This window comes from Propithecus coquereli, unplaced genomic scaffold (genome assembly GCF_000956105.1).
Source record: "Propithecus coquereli isolate 6110/MARCELLA unplaced genomic scaffold, Pcoq_1.0 Scaffold25, whole genome shotgun sequence".
Lineage (NCBI taxonomy): Eukaryota > Metazoa > Chordata > Mammalia > Primates > Indriidae > Propithecus > Propithecus coquereli.
In genome coordinates this window covers 6,677,914-6,699,552 of record NW_012148063.1, presented here as the reverse complement: position 1 = coordinate 6,699,552, position 21,639 = coordinate 6,677,914, and the positions used below count along the sequence as shown (strand labels likewise).

The 21,639-nt window shown below is 39.5% G+C and overlaps 1 protein-coding gene across 2 annotated transcripts in view; it reads right to left on the bottom strand.

Moving 5' to 3' along the window:
* Nucleotides 1-19,698, bottom strand: part of TULP4 (tubby like protein 4) — a 158,604-nt gene extending 138,906 nt beyond the window's left edge. The window contains exon 1 of one of the 2 annotated variants that reach the window (XM_012646853.1): nt 18,080-19,698. In XM_012646853.1, coding sequence (XP_012502307.1) covers nt 18,080-18,331 — 252 coding nt within the window. In that variant the 5' untranslated portion in view covers nt 18,332-19,698. The remainder of the gene's footprint in view (nt 1-18,079) is intronic. The other variant, XM_012646852.1, reaches the window with a different exon arrangement.
* Between the last annotated feature and the right edge of the window lie 1,941 nt (nt 19,699-21,639).

Here is a 21,639-nt window from a genome sequence, read left to right as displayed (position 1 = left end):
CAGGCAGTTTTCATTCTGAGGCCCCTTATTTATAGGCGGCCACCATCTATCTCACTGTGGCTCACGTGACCTCTTCTTTGTGCAAGTTCTCTTGTGTGTCTTCTTATAAGGGCACTAATTACCTCTTGAAGGCCCCATCTCCAAGTATCATCACATTAGGAGTTAGGGCTTCAACGTATCAATTTTGGGAGGACACAAATGTTCAGTCTATAACATCTTTTTAGAAGTTTTTTTTAAAAAAAAATATTAGTAGGGGTGAAGCAATTCTGAAATCATTTTAGATGTATTATGGGAGAAGAAAATATAAATATGAAATGGAGGAAGGTATAGGGGTGGCCTGGAATTGGAAATATTAGTGTAAATTCATGATTTCTAAAATACACATATATGCATACATATGTGTATGATGTGTGTTTACATACACATGTACGTGTGTCAGTTTTTTATTCCTTCTCAGCTCCAAACACACCCATCAATATATGCCCTATAATAAACAATGGAATTCCTTTAAGCATTTCTCCTTTAAATTGAGCACAACGTTAAGCTTTCTCAAGAGAGGGCACTAGAGGTACACTGTAGGAAGAAGAGACTTCCTGCAATTTCCAGGACTCTTGGAGGTTAGAGGATGCCACGTGGGTATGAGAGAATCCAGTAAAGTCTGTCCATCCACTGGCCCAGAACACAGTCTCTCTTGTGACCTGGCAGCTTTGACCTAGTGACAACCTTTCTACAGCAGCCCCAACATGGAAACCAGAGATCCTGCTACTTGTCCATACTCCCAGCTGCCTATGGCCTGGAGGGTCACACAGTGAGTGGTCATTCATTCTGCAATCCCCTGTCCTCCTCAACCCTGCATGGCCCATTCACTTTGAAGGCCTTCTGCTCCCAGACTTCCCCTGCACACCATACAACCATTTAGTGATTGCCTGCTCCTCTGCCTGCACTCCAGAGAGTTACTTATTGCTTGCCCAGCAACTCTAGACCAGCTCCAGTCTGACTAAGCCGACAAACTTCTCTGCTATATGTTGGGCTGAACCACACCTTCTCCAATGAGATGTGAACCCCTTCCAAGCTTATCCTTGCTTGGGTCCTCTCCCTTAGCCCTAGAGTGCCATAAAGAGTTTCCTTATATCTTTTAATTACTTATTATAATTACATATAATTACTTATCAGTTAATCATTCTTTACATTAAACTTCCCCTGTTTAACCTACTGTGTGGCTGTCTTCCCACTGGACCCAGACCACTACTGCATGTGTGTATGTATATTTGTATGTACGTATGAATGTGCTGAAAAGGCCTAGAAGCAAAGATGCCCAGTAGCGATGAGCACATCTGAGGCCAGATACTGGTTTCTAATACCATTCCTATTAAAAACAACAGCATTCCTGAGAGAAGTTACTGTTTTCAGACCTGGGGCAGGGTAAGTACAAGACGAGGTAGAACATCTTGTTATGCCAGAAAGTGAAGAGGTACCCCCAATAATTGGGGTGTATCATATGGACCCATGAGCCAGCCTGAAGGGGCTCCCACCAGCCAAATCTGGGACAATTTTAGCAAATTTGGATCCAAATAATTAAGGACAATAATCATTAGAGGAAAACATTGAAATCCATGGGTTCATACTGATAATAGATGGGCAAATGGATGGATGGAGGGATGAACTGGGGAGAACAGGGTGCTCTTGCTTTCCTGTGTCAGTTGCCAACACTCTGTGGAGGGAGTACTGGAGCTGGAAAATCATCATTTTGCCACTATCATAGAAAAGATCGGTTCAAGAAAGAATCAACAATGGGTCATAAGTCTAGGGAAGCAACTCTGAGAAGAAATAGAATATTTATATGATTTTTAAGTATCTCCCCACAGACTGCTTAGCAAATGCTAGAGGGAAAAACAGTAACTACACAATAGAGAAAATGGACAGCCCTTTGGCCAGGTGACCAAAATTAACATCACCAATGAGGGGCAAAGGGATACTATGTGCCTCCACGTGTGACACCCTGAGAAGGACACATCATTCATGCAGTATTCTGGCTAGGAATGATGAATCTGAATTTAGTAAGGAAAAAAAAGGGAAAGAAAGAAAAATCAAACAAACCCAAAACATTCTGTTAAAAAAGGAGAGGGGTATTCTTCTAAAATGTCAATGTCATAAAAGACAAAGGAAAACTAAAGAGCTGTTCCAGACTAAAAGACTCTGAAGATATCTAACAACCAATTGCAACACATGATCCTAAACTGGATCCTGTGTAGAGGAACAAAGAAAAGCTACAAAGGATATTATGTGGACAATTAACAAAAGCATAGTATGGAGAGTAGTTTAAGTACTGAATCAATGTTAAATTTCCTGAAGCTGACAACTGTACTACTGTGGTTACGAGAGAGAATGTCCTTATTCTTAGGAAATGCACACTGAAGTATACTGGAGTAAAAGACCAAGATATAAATGATGGAGGTGGTGCAAACACACCCATATATATAGGAGAGAGAGGGGGGGAGAGAGAGAGAGAGAGAGAGACAGAGAGAGAGAGAGAGACAGAGAGACAGAGAGAGAGAGAGCGTGCGCACATGCATTCATGAGTATAAATGACAGAATAAGGGAAAAAAGTGAATAGGTGAATTTGAGTAAAGAGTATTCTTTTTACTTTACTCCAATTTTCATGCAAGTCTGAAATTATTTCCAAATAAAAAAGTTTTAAAATGTCTTTTAGCCAAAATCCTAAGACTTGAATTAATGTGCTCTCTAGGTGAGCACGCCGCTCTGCCACAGCCCTCAAAAAGAAAGAGACTGCATAAAAGCACGAGGTCCAATAGTAGCCACATGTAGCTAGTAGCTATCACATTGGAGCACTTGCTATGTGGTTAATCCAAATTGAAAGGTGCCAGATTTCAAAGACTTAGTATGAAAAAAAGAATATCAGTTATCTAACTAATAATTTCTACATTGATTGCATGTTGAAATAACATTTTAGACATATTGGATAATATGATATATATTAAAATTAATTTCACCTGTTTCCTTTTACTTTTTAATGTGGTTACTATCTAAAATTTAATATTACATGTGGTTCATCCTATATTTCTACTGTACAGTGCTGATTTAAAATATAATAATGCTTTTTTTAAAATAAGTGTTTTTCTCTTAAACAAGTATTTCATTACTAGGGGAAAATGTCAATTTACATTACAGATCCTGACTCCCCTAAGATGATTTCAATCCTGGAAATAAAGTAGATAATTAGGATTTTTAAAGCATAATTAAGGGAAAAGAAAATTTTAAGGCCTAGGAGACAAGAAAAAGCTCTTTGGTCATGTTTTTTAAGCAATTCCCTAATTAGTCAGAAATGCCATCTGTAGTGAATTTCCTAAAGAGGGGGAAAATAAGACCTACAATTGTGAAAAATATCAACTGAATGGAGAGAGAGAGAGACAGTTGTTACACTTTTGTTTTCTTATGAATAGAATCGATTTCCCAAGTACTAAACATTAACTCATAGTGTCTTAAAAACAAAGCCATTAAACATTTATTTTTGCTACCAAGGAATTTACAAAGTAGACCTTACTGACAACCATGGTGCTTTTAAGGTTACTTGTTTTTCTATTTGAAGGTTCTAATTAATGAACTCTTCCTTAAACTCTAAACGTTTAAGAAGAAGGAGAAGAATAACCCAACAGACAAAATTGGGTTTTGCTTTAAACACTGTTATAGGGATTACACACAGGGAGGAAGAAGAAAGGTTGGAAGTGAACTTTAATGGGAGAACTATTTCAAAATACAAGTCCCAGGGACAGAGACAATTTCCTCTGTATTTTAGTAGACCAAATCTAACTAGGCCAAGTGGAAAAAACAACACATGTCAGTAAGAATTCCCTAAAACAGCAACAATGAGGAAAAGAAACCAAATGTAGGTTGCCAGAAGGTACAATAAAAACACCCAGCAGTATAATTTTGGGCAAAATGCACAGGCGTGTTTGTTTTGTACGTTCGAGTCAAGTATGTGGGTGGACCCAGTTGGAAATACCAAACTGCTGCACCATACAGATCTCACGTTCTCCCTTCCCGCACCCTCCCCACCCCATTCTATACCATATCCCAGAAAAATGACTTTGACTTCTAGACAAAAACTTCCTAGTGAAATACGATACCCACTGTTCTGTGCACAAAGGATCCATTGCTGTGTTTACACCTAAAAGCCTCCCTGTTGAAGGATCAACACCAGGTTCTGCTGGCTTGTGTGGAAGTAAGCAGATGCATGAACCCCGAGTAAGATGTGTCAAGCATGCATTGCAGATAAGGAACCAACACACATTAGGTGCCCAGCTTCCCAGAATCTCAAACCTATCCACCCTTCCCAGCTGGGACACCTCCCACCCTGCTGCAAATCCTCACCTGCCTCACACCTCACATTCCATTCCCGTATTTAGCAATCATGAGGCCACTCCTCAGGAGAGAGGCCACAGCTCCACTGTTCCAGACTCCGGAGGAAATGCAGAGAAGTAAAAAACCCAGGGATGACAGTCAGACCAATAATCACCACCAGGAACTAATTATTAAGGAGCTCTTTTCTGTTTTAGAGGCTGTGATGCCCATTGTCTATGGATCACAACTTTCAGTTATCACAACCACTTTCGGAGGCAGATGTGATCATCCTGGTACAGATAAATGCTACCATGGTATACAGAAGGCAAGTAACTTGTCCCAAGTCACACAGAAAGCTCAGTTCAAACTCAAGCAATCTGGTTCAAGAATCCATAGGTGCACCTATTAATAAATCATGAATAGTGATTATATAGTTAAGGAAATATTTGCCCAGGACTTCAGTAATAATCTAATCTACTCTCATTTCGACAAGATGCAGCTTGAAGCTGCTTCCCCATGAGGCTATTACCAAAAAAATTACTGCCTGTGCCCACATCCCTCTCCCATTCTCTCCAGCAAACATGCACCCAGAAGACAGTTTTCCCATGTATCTAAGTTACTTTCACACATGGTCATTTATTTCTATTACGGGAAAAATTAAAACAGTTTGCTAAAGAAAAAAAGAACAGTGACATTATTTTGACAAATTGTATTTTCTAAATAAAATATATTTCCATTATATTCTGTTTTCAAAGGAAAATAAATCTACACTTAATGTCTTTAAGCTTTTAAAAATACCTTAACAGGGGATTTCCGATTTAAGATTGAAAATGAAGATGATTCTGATTCTTCTCTTGGAAATCACCTCAAAACAAGGAGGAGCATGAAAATAAACACACACACCACCCTCGAGGGTGCCAAGGAACAAAAACTATAACCCTGTACACCACAACATCTAAAGACAGAAAACAGATGGAGGAACAGAGAAGACCAAGGAGAGTGGCTGCAGAGGGATGCGTGTGAGAAGAAACCCTAGCAAGGCTCAGGACCGGGAGGCTCCAGGGACTCAGGGAGGTACAGCCCGGGCTGGGCTGAACCCAGGGGCCCTGGAGAAAAGCTACACGCCGAACAGTTGAGCCCGTGTACCCACTCCCACCCACCCACTCACCACGCTCCTCCAGAGCCATCTGAGACATAACCAGGCAATTTTTCCCCCCACCAACACCAGGCAGAGGGTTATTCTCTGGGCAAGGTTAGCCACAGAGACTAGTCCTGGGAACCCCAGGCACAGCAAAGATGGTGACAAGGACTGAAAAGAGGAGTGATACTCTGAGAAGCTGAATTGCACAGTGGCCAAGAGTATAGAATCTGGAGGTTTCCTGGGTTCTGTTTCAGCTCTGTCAATTAGCAGAGTTGTCTTAGGTGGGGCAAGGTACTTAACCTCTCTGTACCTCAGTTTCCTCATCTATAAAATGGCAATGATAACAGGCGCAAAGATGCAGAGTTGATGTGAGGATTAAATGAATTAAAGCACTTAGAATGGTGTTTGGTACACAGTGCTCAATCAATATCAGCGACTCCTGCCTCCTCCTCCTCCTCTGACTTCTACGATCACCAGCTCTCGCCCAGCGTGTGTGTGTACACACCCCTCAGCTCTCAGAACACTGGCAACTGGAGTAAATCTGCAGGCATGTGACTGCAAGTGCCTTATCTAAAAAACCAGAACCACTTCAGAGAAAGATCCTTGGATGCTGACATTTGGCGGCCTCCATCAAAACAGCTGGTTCCCCCCAGATCATTCCACAACAAAGCCCACCTGCTGAAACGCCCCCCCAACACACACAGAGGTGCCAAACAGCTTTATGGTATGATACCTTTAAATCTGAATAAATATTCAAGGATCATTAGGCATTTAAAGAAGACATCAAATATGAAAAATGAGGGGGTGGGAGATTCAAATAAAATCAACCCTATACATACTTACACATATCTCTAAAAAAGGAACCTCAAAAAAAAGCAGACCTAATAGGGAGAGAAGAAAACTTGTTTAAAACCATAATTTGGCCCTCAACACAAGGATTTGTTTAAAAAAACAAAAAAGAAAAGAAAAAATTAAATTAAATTAAAAAATCATAATTTGGATCCTCAGAGAGGTATAAGAGTATATAGTATCCATAAAATAAGAACTGGAGCAGAAGATTAGAATGAGCTATTAGAAATTAAAAACATCATGGCTTCCAAAAACATTTCATTAGAAACGCTTAAAAAATAAAGTGAAAAATCTCTCAGATAGTCAAACAAGTAAAATTTTAAAAATCAGAAAGTTATTCTAAGAGGTTCAATATCTCACTAATAAGCTAAATAAAACAGAAAATCCAGGATGCAAGTGAGGAGTAATTATTAATGAAACAGTAAAAAATATGTCCTGAAATAGAAGAACATTCTTTCCACCAAATGGGTCCACCACACTAAGTGAAAAAAAGACATTCACTAAAGCACATCATCACAAAATTTCAGAATACGTAGGAAAAACAGTAGATGCAGAAACTTCCAGATTTTTTTTTTAGTCACATGTAAAGGATTTAGAAGAATAACAGCCAATTTTACAAAGCCCTCACCATGTACCAGGCACTGTTCTACATGCTTTACATACAGTAACTCATTTAATCCTATAACATATCCTATATATAGAAAGTACTATTTATAAACCCATTTCACAATAGCACAGAGATATTAATATTATTAATAAGCAATATACAAAGGGATCTCCAAAAAGTTCATGGAAAATACATACTATGAAAAAAGTATGCATGGATTTCAAAATTTTTTCCCACCAAAATAAACTTATAATAACTTGTTATAACACGTCTAGGTTCATGAACAGGACCTAGTTTGAGGCACTATTAAGGATCAAACATCAGTTTGAAAAAAGCCACTATCAGCAACACGAATTCTGCTCAAACTGAAGCAAGAACAAACATCAAACTTGCAGTGAAGCTTAGGCAGAAGAACGATGAAATCACTGACGCTTTACGAAAAGTTTATGGGGACAATGTCCCAAAGAAATCAGCAGTTTACAAATGGATAACTCATTTTAAGAAGGGACAAAATGATGTTGAAGATGAAGCCTGTAGCAGCAGACCTTTCACATCGATTTGCAAGGAAAAAATCAATCTTGTTCATGCCCTAATTGAAGAGGTTTGACAATTAATAGCAGAAATAATAGCCAACACCACAGACATCTCAACTGATTCAGCTTACACAATTCTGAATGAAAAATTAAAGTTGAGCAAATTTTCCACTGGATGAGTACCAAAACTGTTGCGTCCAAATCAGCTGCAGTCAAGGGCAGAGCTTTCAATGCAAATTTTAAACAAGTGAGATCAAGATCCTGAAGCATTTCTTCAAAGGATTGTAACAGGAGCTGAAACATGGCTTTACCAGTATGATCCTGAAGACAAAGCGCAATCCAAGCAATGGCTACCAAGAGGCAGAAGTGGTCTGGTCAAAGCAAAAGCAAACCAGTCAAGAGCAAATGTCATGGCAATGGTTTTTGGAGATACTCAAAGCATTTTGCTTGTTGACTTTCTGGAAGGCCACAGAACAATAACATCTGCTTATCATCTGTTTTGAGAAAGTTAGCCAAAGCTTTAGCAGAAAAATGCCCGAAACAGCTTCACCAAAGAATCTTTCTCCACCAAGACAATGTTCCTGCTCATTCCTCTCATCAAACAAGGGCAATTTTGTAAGAGGTTTGATGGGAAATCCTTAGGCATCCACCTTACAGTCCTGATTTGGCTTCTTCTGACTTTTGTTTCCTAATCCTAAAAAAATATTTAAAGGGCACCCATTTTTCTTCAGTTAACAAAGTAAAATAGACTACAATGACATGGTTAAACTCCTAGGATCCACGGTTCTTCAGGGATGGACTAAATGGCTGGTATCATCACTTACAAAAGTGTCTTGATGTTAATGGAACTTATGTTGAGAAAATCAAGTTTATATTTTTTATTTTTATCTTTTAAATCCATTTTTCTATGAACTTTTTGAAGTCTCCTCGTACTTAAAGTCATGACACTACTAAGTGATAGAGCTAGGATTTAAATTAAACTCTCAACTACTATGCTTCTCAACAGCAACTCTGGAAGTGTGAAGACAAAATTCTGAAGGAACCTACCTAGAAATCTATACTTAGCCAAACTATCAATCAACAGTGAAGGTAGAGTTAAGATATTTTTAGAAATACAAAGTCTTAAAACATATGACTTACGAATTCTCTCTTAGGAAGATACAGGTAATTATGCTCCAACAAAAAGGAGTTAAACCAAGAAAGACAAAGACACAAATCCAAAAAAACAGGTGCTCTGGCAAAAGCAAGGGGCAAATGGAATTCCTAAGGTGGTGATAAAAGGAAGTTTAGGAAGTCAGCTGGGCAGCAGGCCCACTCAGCAACCAACCCAGGGAGCAGTAAGAGGAGAAAGGACTCCCAGATGAAGATCTTCAAAACAGAACTGATAAACCATCAAATTGGTTTGAATGTGTGGAACTGTAACAAAGATGTAGGAAGATTTTGCAACAGATAAAGAAACTAAACACTAGGGGGAAAAGACAACTTTTATCATGGGGGAAAAAGGGTTGTATAATAAAGGAAATATAATCTGGCTCATCTGAGAACAATAGTGACATAGTTAAAATAAGGTTAACACTGAGTAATAAATTACCCAATTATTGTGATAAAGCAATAATAAGATGACTAGGTAGTGTGACAAAGCTGGGTTAAATGAGTAAGAAGAAAGAACTAAATCTCCACCTACCAAAATGGGAATGAAGTTAATAGACAAAATTCTAAAACTGGTTCATAAAAAAAGATGATAATATGAGCCTCTGGTGAGTAGCCAAGAGGTAGGTGGGAAGAAGACGTTAGTTAGAATATGTCTAGTTTTCATTATTAGCATTTACCCATGTGTATTACTGTAAAAAAATTAAAATTAATCTACACTACTGAGCTTTGATATAAAAATAGATAAGCCAGTTTAGGTGAAACGAAATTCTGACCTAAATATAAAGCAGCAATCTCATTTCTGCCTCTTTGATAGAAAAGTTCCTTGTTCAAAATGAGAATTTATAATACACATTTAAAAGAGCTGTTTCTCAAATACCTTCACTCTATAATAATTGGCTACATTTAAGTAGTTAGGCTTATTCATACACTATCATAGTATCATGGTGACTGATGTTTAGATTATTAATAAATATAGTCAATGCTATCAACTCTCAGTTATCTACATTGGCTGATAAATGAACTGAAACAAATAATAATTTTTATATTCCCATTTGATTCTTTTTCAACACTTCTATTTGAATATAGTAGTATTCTAATAGTTGGAATACAACCCAAACCAAAGGCATTACCTTCTTGCATCCCACAAACATTTATTACTATTGTTTTTATCATGACTGTTTATGTCTGATCCCACCTGCCCATCTTGCTTTGCTTTCCACTACTCTCCAGCACTTCGCCAAACTCCTCCATATCCAAAACACATGCCACAGTCATTCACAGCGCTGTTTCTCTGCCCATAATGATGCCTCCTCCCTTCATCTTTTTGAAGCAGTGTCTCATAGATGGAAAAACATACAGACATGAATTCAAATCCCAGGTCTGCCATCATCTAGCTATGCAACCTGGGACAATTTCTGTAACATCTCTGAATCTCAAGATTCTTCAACTGTATAGCAACGATAATAATACAAAGCTGTAGAGAGTGTCAAACAAAATAATGAAAATAAAAAACATGGGCATATATATATGGCAATTGTCATCAGCAGTAACAACATCATTGACATGCAAACAATATCTGTCCTCTGATGCAGAGGTCACCGGGCAGGAACAATTCCTTTTTCATCACTGTAGAGCCAAAGCCCAGCAGTGTCTATCCTAGCATGAGCTTTTAAATGTTTTATGGAACCAAAATGAACTTCAAGGTCCAGCTCATGCCCTGACTGCCCCAGGAAGTTTCACTGACCACTCTGGTCCATGGTACTTCATCCTCTGACATATTACAAAGCTCTGTAGATCAGCCTAGCACAATAGCTACCACCCATTTCTTCAGGCCTGGTCTAAAAAAAGAAGACAGACTTGCCAGGAAAATGAAGTTAACTATGGCTATATTCAGGGAATTTAAAAATAAATTTCTAAAATATCTACTTTACTTCATTCACAGACTGCTCCATTCTCCCAGCCTCATTATGAAGATCCTTTCATTCAGTTTTTCCCACTTAGGAAATCTTTAATAATAAAGCTGGCAGATAAAAATGGAACATCCACCAAATTCTAGTAGGTACATTTTATTGGTTTAAATCCCTTTCCAGGATATAAAATTAGGTAAGTTGCCATTATACATTTCACTCAATACAGTAAGTTTATCTGCAAAGAGTACAGAAAGTCCTCATTTAACATTGTTGAGAGGTTCTTGGAAACTACGACTTTAAGCAAAACGATGAACTGTATAATGAAACCAGTTTTACTATAGGCTAAGTGATATAAATAAGAGTAGAGTTACTATGGCGTGCAGTCTTCCATTTCCTTAAAGTCGCAGTTTCCAAGAACTTACTGATCACATTAAGTGAGGACTTACCATATAGGAAAGGCGCTGTGATTTTGCAATTCATATCTCAAATACTGTACAGTTTTGAAATCTGCTGGTCATATTACCAAAGCCACAAATATTCAACAATGTAGCCCTGAGCTTCTCACGCCCCTATTACCACCTGTAGATGATCCTAATGATGGCTTTTCTCCACTGACTACACCCTCTCTGGATTCAATGTACCTAAGTGAGTGAGGCAGACCTCCTAAGATGGAATACTTAAAGCTAATACCTAGAAAGGAAACAAGACAGATATGGTCACTTAGCATGCTAAGATATGCTCACATAAATAAAGACAGATGGTTGCTTTACCTGCAGAGCCACATAAAGTGAGTCATCAATGCAAAAGTCACTAATGAATTATCTTTAACTCAGGTCATGAACACATGATTATATAACTTTTCACACTTGACTACAACCACACACTGAATACTTAAGCACAGAAACAGTCATATCTGAGCACTTGCATAAATCAAATTATTAAGGCAGCACCCTGGTTAAGCCATCTACCACTGAAATTAATCAAAGTACAGAATGCTCGAATGGATAAAAATCCCCATTTCAAACCACAAACATTTCACAGTACAGTCAAAAGGTGCAAAGAACATCACTGCCTATCCAACAAGGACGATTTGCTCCAGGGCAAGAAAAAACGAATATAGGTCCTTGTCCTTATCAGCCCGGCCCCTACAGCATTTTCCTGCAGATGCCTGGAACTCTGATGAGGTAAGTACAGTCACATGCTCAGACTGGGGCTGGGGAACACGGTGCCCTTCTTATCTCACAGAAGAGAGAAATGTTTCTCTGAAGCCTGAATGTGGCTTAATCTTCTTGCATCCCTGACAAAAATACTATCTAAATTCTAATAATTTCTCAAGGCCCAATTCAAAGGTCATCTTCACCACAAAATCTCTGGTAAGCCTCTTCCTTAACTTCTTGAACATCCCAAAGCTTTCTTTCTGTACTGAAATGAAAAGCAAATGGGGGAAACTGAGGTACACACCCCTCACCTTCACTGCCAGACTGGAGATTCCATGAGGCGTGACCCGGGATTTCTCTTGTCCCACAGTGGCAAGCACACACAGCACCTAGCACACAATAGGCACGCAATAAACATCTGCTGAACACATATGTATTTTCAAAACTAAACTGAGAAACAAAAGTCAAGAAACACTGTCTCTGGCCTCATAAGAGAGAAAAGTAACAATTTCTAGGTACTCGGTGGTATCACAGGACTGGAAATAAGAAGATAGTAACTATACAGGTGTAAGATACTCTAATATCTCAATTTACATACACATGGCACTTCCACCATTTTCAAAGCCCTTTCAAAAACACAGATTCTCACAACTCTGAAAGAAGGAATCATTATTTCAATTTCATGGTGAGTAAACTAATGAACTGAATGACGTGGACAGGACCATACTAGCTAGTAAAGTGGTAGAGCTAGAACTTCTTGGAATTAAGATATGGAAAAACAAGAACAGAAAGGGAAAAAGAACAGGCCATCACTAAAGGAATAAAACAGTCCTCCATTACATCCATCGTTATAATACCAAAGCTGATAATCACAAATTACTAAAAGTCACTTCTTACGAAGAATTTATAAGGAAGATAAAAGATTTGCAGTGAGTTTTTGCTGGTTTTAATCCAAATGAGCCAAATTTTCTCATTAGAATTAGTGTGTAGATTGTTAACTATGTTAAATACTACATAAATGTTTGAAAATCAAATGTGATTTTCAAATCTCTCCTAAGTTTAAGGAAGTTGGCCAACGTTATGCACAGTGATGCAACACAGAGGCTGTCTGAGCAGGCCACAGTGGCTCTGGGCCTTCTCGAAAGGAGGGGGAGCCAGAGAAAGGTACCAGGAGGGTCCTCAGCATCACCACAGAGCATGACATAAACCTACGATTCAACTGCAAGGGAAATCTTTCCAGTAATCTAGAAATTCCCATGCTTTTTGGAATTGTGACATGCGTCATATAGTGTTTTTAGGAGAGAGAAAAGATAACTAAAGTACCTCAGAAGTAAATTTTTTAGAATGTTATAACAACACTTAAACACTTAAGAAATAATCTACATTGTTAAGCAGAGTCCTCCACAACGGCTAAGTGGTATAGTTTAAGTGAAGCAATGTACAAGGAGGCTTGCGAGAGGCATGGGTGAAGGAGGAGAACAGGGGCCTGTTTCAGGTATGACTTTGAGGTCAGATACAGCGGGAGGTCTTGCTAATAAAAGGATATGGGGACAAGGGGAGCCCAGAGAGATTTCTGAGCTTGACTGACTTGGGGCCGTCTACTGAAATGGAGATGATAGAGGGTGGGACCGGCTTAGCGGCTGAAGGGGCAGGGGAAACGAGATCTGTTCTGTCTGGGGGACTTACAGTCCGAGAGGCCTCCTGACTGATGTCCAGTTTCGCATCTCATATATCAAGCTGGAGAATGGAGTCCTATAACTAGAGGAAGATGGCAGGCAGATACAAATTTGGGAGTCATCGGCATACAGGTGGATTTAAAGCCAGCTTAGAGAGAGAACCTAGGAAGACCGTGCATGCCTGGCACCCTCTCACATTTAAAAGGCAGAGCCAGCAGAGGGGGGTGGAGAGTAGAGGCCAGAAGAGTAACAGGAGAACCAGGAGAGCCTGGTGTCCTGGACAGTGAGAGAAGACAACATTTCAACCCCACTGTGTTGCCGAGACATCGATGCAGTAGAGACCTGAGGGTTTAGCAATGTGAGGTCACTGGAAAGGGAACCATCTCCGTGGAGTGGCAGGGAAAGAAACCATACTGAAGTGGGCTAAAGAGTTAAAGAAAATTTTTAAAAAGTGAATGACATTCTAAACAATGGAAGTGAGGAAGTTAAGACTGAAAGTATAGACAGATTTTCCAATAAGTTTTACCAAACCATGCAGGCAGGTAACCACAGTGAAACATTATCAGTGCAACCAGGGCAGTACAGTGTAGAAAGAGGCAGGGGGGCATCAAACAGAGGATCTCAGAGGAGCCATCACCGAATCCAACAATTCAGGCACGATCACTGCCCACAGCGATGTGTCCCTATAACGAAACTAATTCCAAACACACATGAGTGCTTATCTACTCTTAAAGCAATCCCCTTAAACAAAAATCAGTACTAACCTTGACTAATTTGCATGACATCTATAAGAAATTGTTTTCTAGAAGACATTTCCAAATTATTTTCTGAAATAATCTTCATTCTGGAACATAATAATCATTCTGCATGACGTACATGCCCACCTATTGAAGACTCTTTTAAAAGAAAAGACTCATCTTCATTAAATGACTGACTCATTGCCATACTTTACAGTGAAAGGGCAAATAAGAAAGCATCACTTCTCAACCAGTCACGAAGATTTCTCCCTGGAATTTCAGTAGATAAAGCACACAACTATCCCTCTCCCACAACACTGCTATCGAAGGTTTCAGGAGAGATACTGGCAAAAGGATATTTTTCTTCTGGCCACAAAAGCCACGTAAAGTTAATTTAGGAAAAGTTGGTTTGGTCAGTTATTTGTTTTTTGTGGTAGTGGTTCTTTTTTGTTTTGTTTTATGAGGTGCTTTCAGGGGGACATATTTTGACCACCTGACTAGAATCATTAGCATATTTACCAAATGTGAAGCTATTTATTACAGGTTAAGAATTGCCCTACTACATGTTTCACTCTAGCAAATATACCTGACACCATTTTACTGCAAATTCGTAACAACAGAACACATAAGAATGGCAAACTAGTCTAGAAGGCTAGACACAAATGTTTATTAACAGTATTTAATTTCAGATTCAATTTATCTAACTGAATAAATTAATAATTTAAAAAATGTTAAGAAATAACATTTGTTAAATACTACATAATATAAAACAGGTTTTACATATTACCTGTAAATAAATTATCTTTTTTTCCTTTTTAATTCAGTTGTGAGATTAGCAGATTACTAGATCTGACATCTGCAATTTGCTTATGTTCTATGGCCAGAAATATAATCGAAATCTTGTAGCGACAGTTCTTCAATAGAGTTCTTAAGGCATGTCTGGTGGGGACAAAGGGATTTTTGCTCATTGTGCTAGAAGAGGAGTGAAGCCAAGGTAACTAAGCAACAGACAAAGATGAGTTAATGTTATTCTTCCTGGAAATGAAAAAATAAAAATAAAACCTGAGGTTTTCTTTCATGATTTCTTTAAATAAAGATACAAGTTCATAATCCCTGATTCAAAAACCCTTGCAGACAGATAAGTTTTAAAATTCAGAATTGTTTAAATTTTAGAAAAGTAATAACAAGGCAGATCCTATTAATTATCCAACTTCCTCATAATAAAACATAAGTATTTCTGCAGATGAAGTGATAGGATGAAGACAACTAGTGGCTTCACGTCAGTTCAGGTCAAGTCTTGTCATTCAATCAGCTATACAAAAACTTTCCATTTTCAAAGCCCTTAGATCTCGCAATTGGAGATAAGCAATTGTGGACTCGCATTTAACACAAGTTTTAAGAATATAAAGATAAGTTGAAGGAAAATAGTAGCACTCTGGAATCAAGTTCAGCTCTTCCCCATACAAATTCCATGAATTTAGGCAAGCTGTTTAACATCTATAAGCCTGAGTTTTCTTATCTGTAAAATGGAAATAATGATACCAGCCCACGAGTCTGCTGTGAACCAGTGCTAATTAGGCTGGAAGATGCCTGATACCAAGTTGGGCACTGAGCAGTAAGATGACCAACCATCTCAGTTTGCCTGGGACTTCCCTGGTTTCAGCACTGACAGTCCCACATCCTGGGAAATCAGGACAGTTGGTCACTCTACTTGGCAGGCACTCAATAAATGGAACATATTCTAATATGAAGAATACAAATAACTAAAAGTAAAAATGCCAACTGCAAAAATCATACAAAATAGTTTCAATAGTGAAACAGCCAGATCACTGTCCATGTTATAATCCTCTCTTTTGTGGTAGGAAGAATTCTAAAATCACATCCCCTGGTGTGCACACTCTATGGAATCCCTTTCCTTGGAGTGGAGGTGAGCATAGACTCCTCAGCAGAGCCCTTTTTCAGAGAAGGAAAATCAAAAAGGTTTTGAAGCTACAGCAGATGCTCTCCTGCTGGCCTTGAAGAAGCAAACTGCATGCTGTGGATAGAGCCACACGGCAGGGAGTGGTGAAGGCCTCTAGGGCTCAAGGGCCTCAGTCCTGCAACCATAAGGCACTGATTTCTGCCAACAATCTGAATGAGCTTGGAAGAGGGCCCGAGCCTCAGAGGAACTCACAGTCTCAGCTGGCACCATGTTTCCCAACCTTGAGCAGAGGCCCCAGATACACCACACCAGGAACAAAACTGTGAGACCAGAAATGGGTGATGTTTTAAGCCACCAAAGTCTTTGCTAACTCGTTACATACCAACAAAAAATATCTTTTAAGAGAGGATTGACTTCATGAGTACAGACACATATGTATACATGTGTGTCTGTATGTATATACCCTTTGTTATTACGTTTAGAAGCATCTGTAAAATAACTCCTTGCATAAAACCACTGCTTTTGAAATAGAAAAAGTTCAAATTCAAAAGAAATTTCTTAGTAAATTAAACTCAGGCTGGAAAAAAGAATCTCAAAATACTCCTGGCTTTATAAGTAAAACTTTCACACATTGACAGAGGTATATAAAATGGAACCACCACTTTGGAAAAATGGCAATTTCTACTAATCCTAAATGCATGGTAACACTATGACGTAGAAACTCCACCTTATGTACGCACAGGAGGTCCACACAAAGACATGCACACAAGTGTTCACAGCAGCATTAGTCATAATAGCCAACAGCTGGCAGCAATCCAAATGCCCATCAACAGGAGAATAAAAAAACTGTGGCATCTTCCCTCAGTGGAAAACTAACATCAATTAAAATGAACAAACTAATAGTATGCAGAGCCCTCATGAGTGGGAATAGTGAGTGCCCTCATAAGAGGACCCAGAGAGACACTTGTGCTCAAGGAGAAGTCATCGTGTCCAATCCAGAAGACGGCCTTTACTAGAACCCTGCCATGCTGGCACCCTAATCTCGGACTTTCAGCCTCCAGAATGGTGAGAAATAAATTTTTATTATTTATAAGCCACCCAGTTCATGGCATTTTTTTTAATAACAATCCCAATGAACTAAGACATATGCTTCAAAAATATTCTTGCTCCTTTACAACAGCTATTCAATTACCATATAATGACATTTTAAGGTGCCTGAAAAAGTCATGGATTCCTCATAAGAAAACACCAAATAAGCTAGTAAACAGTGAAACATGAATATTGTCAAGGTACTATACAAGCATACCTTTGCAAAAATCATCAACCGCGCTCTTCTTTTAAACACAGTGCCTACCATGCATTATCCAATACATGTTGGTTGAATGAATTTCATAGATAATGCCACTGTTCATGTTTTAGAAGCCCAGAGAAATCTACATGTATAAATACACAACATAATAACCTCAATACAATATACCCTACAGATGTGAAAAACTATGGCTCTTGTCCAATTAATGACTTCTTTCACTTCCAAGTACAAGAAATACAAGCCAGGTGTTAAAATATCACCAAAGAAATGCAGATGTTAACTGTGCAAGGGGAATTGGGCACCGTTTTCATTTTTCACACCACCAGTCTTACACGCAGCGGGGGCAGCTCTTTGCCACGGAGATTTGGAGCATGACAGGTTAGTTAGTATCGTCTATTCCAACTTCCCACTCTGGTCAGAAAGCACCCTGGCCTCCCTACTGCTGGGCATCCTCCCACTGCCTGGCCCCATCCACAGAGGCAGTGACAACAGGAAGAGGAAAGCAGGGGTGGGGGGAAAATGACCCCCTGAGGGAGGGACACCCTCCCTGAACTCTGCCTGCCTTAGCATCTTTTCACTGGAGCACAGGAGACAGAACTCATGGCATGAAAGTCTCACTCAGCAGCAAGCCGAAGAAACTGAAGCAAAGGAAGTTTCGTGTCCATGGGGGGGCTCAAAAAGACCACTGGAAGTGGCCAGACAAAAAGTGAAGCAAAACCACAGCTCACCTCACTATTGTGGCCCCTCAGGTTGAAGTTTATCCTCTGTGGAGTACTCCTGTCCCTGCGGCAGTGGCTGGAGGTGAAAGTCACCCCGACCACTCCGCGCCCATTGCCCGTGGCCAGCCAGCCTTCCTCGTAGTAGCGCCTCCTGCACACTGGCTTCTCCTTCTCGCTCTTGGGGACGCGCCCTTTCCAGGACAGGCAGAGGATGTTGGAGTCGCTGCAAAGCACAGGCCCATGTTCCACCGCTGCATACATACTTTTCTTCAACGAACTGTTTTACTTAAAAAGCAATGCTCAACGCTGAGAAATTTAAACCAATTTCTTTCATTGGTTTATTTATTTTTGTGGTTGGCTTGCGTTTTTTCCCCCTTTAATTAAGACTGACCTGAATCTAATTAGAAGGTCAGTGTTTTATAAAGATCCACCAAATGCATAGTGAAAAAATTCCTCTATAAAAGATGGATGGCAGTCTGCTAAGAAAAGGTAATGCTTAAAAAAATGGGGTCCATTTTTATTTTCAAGTCCTTAGAGGAAGAACGTGCTGATCCTTTGGAGAAAGAGCATCGTTAGTAAGTGGTGATCAAGAAACAGAGTTTTCTTCTTTTTATTCAACTTGGTTATTCTCATTCAGCCTGAGATTCCAGTTTAGTGTAATATGATTCCAGAGACAAAGGGTTGCAAATACATAGATTTCAAGTAACTTAAGGCTTTAAGAATCCCTCTAGCTGGAATTTCTTCCTCAAAAGTTCAGATGCAGACAAAGAACACACAAGATCATCTTTCTTCTGAAGCCACCCTCTAATATGTTTTCTGAACTAGACAAATTTCTGCCGCTAAAGCTGAAAAAGATTGCATAAAGGGAAAAAAAGGCACACAAACCGTGCAAAACAGACCAGAGTTTGTGCAGACAACAGTCCAAATTTTAGGAAGAAAAGAAGACTCTTTCTCTGCTGTTCAGAACCAGAAGCACCCCACCTCAAAGCTTGGCCCTGTGTCCCCGGGGAACGCAGGGCTCCATCGGACCACTCCTCCGCCAGCCAAAGCACCCCTCAGTGCCATAAAGGCTAGAAAGAAAGTCCCTTCACGCAACAGAGGCAGGATGTTCTGATGCTCTTAAAGTGGTCCCAGCATTTGCCTCGGGTGAGTCCTAAAGCCTCTTGCTGACAGAACAGAGCCACGCTGCAGGTTTCTGTTTCTTCTGCCTGTCTCCTTTCTCACTCCCCTAATTATTTTTCCCCTTTTCTATCCTAAAGATCAGTATTTTTTCATCTTGATGAAAAAAACTAATCTCAGAATTAAGTCCATCAAGTAATCTTTCTCTCAAAGGCAAGTCTTCTTGGACTCAACAGGGAAGATAATCTCTTAAAACAAAAACACAAGCCAGAGTCAGATTCTCCCCTCACTATTCCCCTGGAGAGTGATCATGTGTTGCTGGTGGGTGCTTTCTCTTGTGTGCACATTCAGAGACTGTCTCCAAACACCACACCTGTAGTCCAGGGAAAAGGTAGCTTTGTTTGGATTTTCCTTGATATTTATTTTGTAATTATCTGTTTCAATTGCTCTTTTAAGATACTATCCTATAGTTGCAGGAGAGGAAATGAGAAATAATAAATTAAAATTTCTTGAATACAGTTAACTAAAATAAGCAAAGGAATCAGTCCATTGTTCAAACTTGTCCATCACACCTGAACTTGCTTTCCTCCGGCCATAACCACCGTAAGAGTTACTTTTAAGTCCAGAATTTTAAAGTCTGTCCAAATCACCAAACCAACTGAAAAACAAAAGTGCAGAAAGCACTGCACGATCCCACTGCAACGTTTCAAATCACGCTTCTTTCTCAGTCACCTTCTCACTTCGTTCCTTCTTTAAACTGGAGAGGTATTTTTGAGGCTTAATCTGTGCAAATTTTTTTTCTTCTTTTTGCAGACTTTCTTTACCCGTGAAGACCGTACGGAAAACTGGCCACAAGTGATGTATTTTTCTCCCCAGGCTCCTGAGCCCAGTGGTGTCGAGTTGCTCAATGTGATTCTTAAATTAATTTTCAACAGTTGTAAAACTCTCAAGTGTACACAAGAATGAGCCTGTCTTCCTGTGTAAATGTGTATGTGTAGAAAGAAGGTTTTAAATATACATAGACACACATTCTTCAACTGGCACGAGAAGCATCTGTTTGCCTAGTCACTTCAGGAACCATCAGATTATTCACGGCTAGAAGGCCCTGGAGTCTTACAATCTGTAAAACAAAAAAGGATATAAAATAAAAGAACTTTAAAATACTGAAAAATGAAGGTTCTCACAAAATAATTGCTGAAATTGCAGTTGGACACCCATCTTTACACTTACATCTATCAAATGGAGTTACTGACTGCATTGATTGATAAAATGCAATAGTAAAAGGATACGCCTTACCAACTTCAAGACAACACAACACAAGGGGGTTGACTGCGCTGTACCACTGTATTAAATTTGCCAGTGGCTGGGCATATCTGACTGCAATCATTACTGCCATTCTTCTGCACCACACCGTACTAATACTCTGGGCCCTGAGTGTGCGACTTTACCCCTGCAGAGGCCAGGGTCACTGTTTAAGCAGACATCCTCAAAAAGGAGACTCAAGAGGCTCAGGCAAGTTATCTGGATTGATTTTCTTCACTATCAGTAAAAGATATTCCCTGAAGACACAAAGCAGCAAGGGCCTTTAAAACCCCTCCGTCCCTGGTTACTGGAAGGTCACAGAGCAAAGCACAGCTGTTTTCTTGGCTTTAAGTTGTCTAGTAGCAATACAGTCCTAGAGAATCTATCTCTAGCAAATCCATTCTGTATTCCTTCCTACTGCCCGAAGTCCAGGCCGCATCACATCCTCTACCGACACTGAAAGACTCTGTCCCTAACTTCTCCATCTCATCCCCCTTCCAGAAGGCACTCAGAGCAACCTTTCTGAAATTAAGCAATGATACTCTCAGTCCCCCAGAGGGCTAGCTGAAAGAGAGCCCAGCCCCAGCCCAGAGTACCGGACACTGCAGGGCTAGGGCAGGGCCCAGGTGTTTGCATTTCTAACAAGTTCCCAAGAGATGTGAATGCTGCTGGTCAGGGGACCAAGCTTGGAGAACCACTGGCCTATGGCATCAAGTCCCAGCAAGACCCTAATATGAAAACTACTTTCCTAGTAATACTGAGACATTATTTGCCACCTTCTCTGTGTTAACATTTGTATTAATGGTGCAAAAGCAACAGTGGGTCAAACTTCCATCTCTACCAGAACTCAAGGTAAGGGTACCTATTACCAGTAGTCATGGATTTAAAAAAAAAAAGCCAGCTTCATTTAAGAATATGTCCTTAAAATAGCTGTAAAAATGATTACTTTTATTAAATATTGACCCTGAGTACATGGCTTTTTAATATTCTGTGTCCTAAAATAGTAAGTACACATAAAGCACTACTGCTGACTACTGAAGTACCATGTTAACCCCGAGAAAAAGCGCTTGTGCTATATAGTTTAAATTATAAAATGAACTACTTGCTTTTTTCATGGAATAGCATGTTTACTGGAAAAAATAAATGAT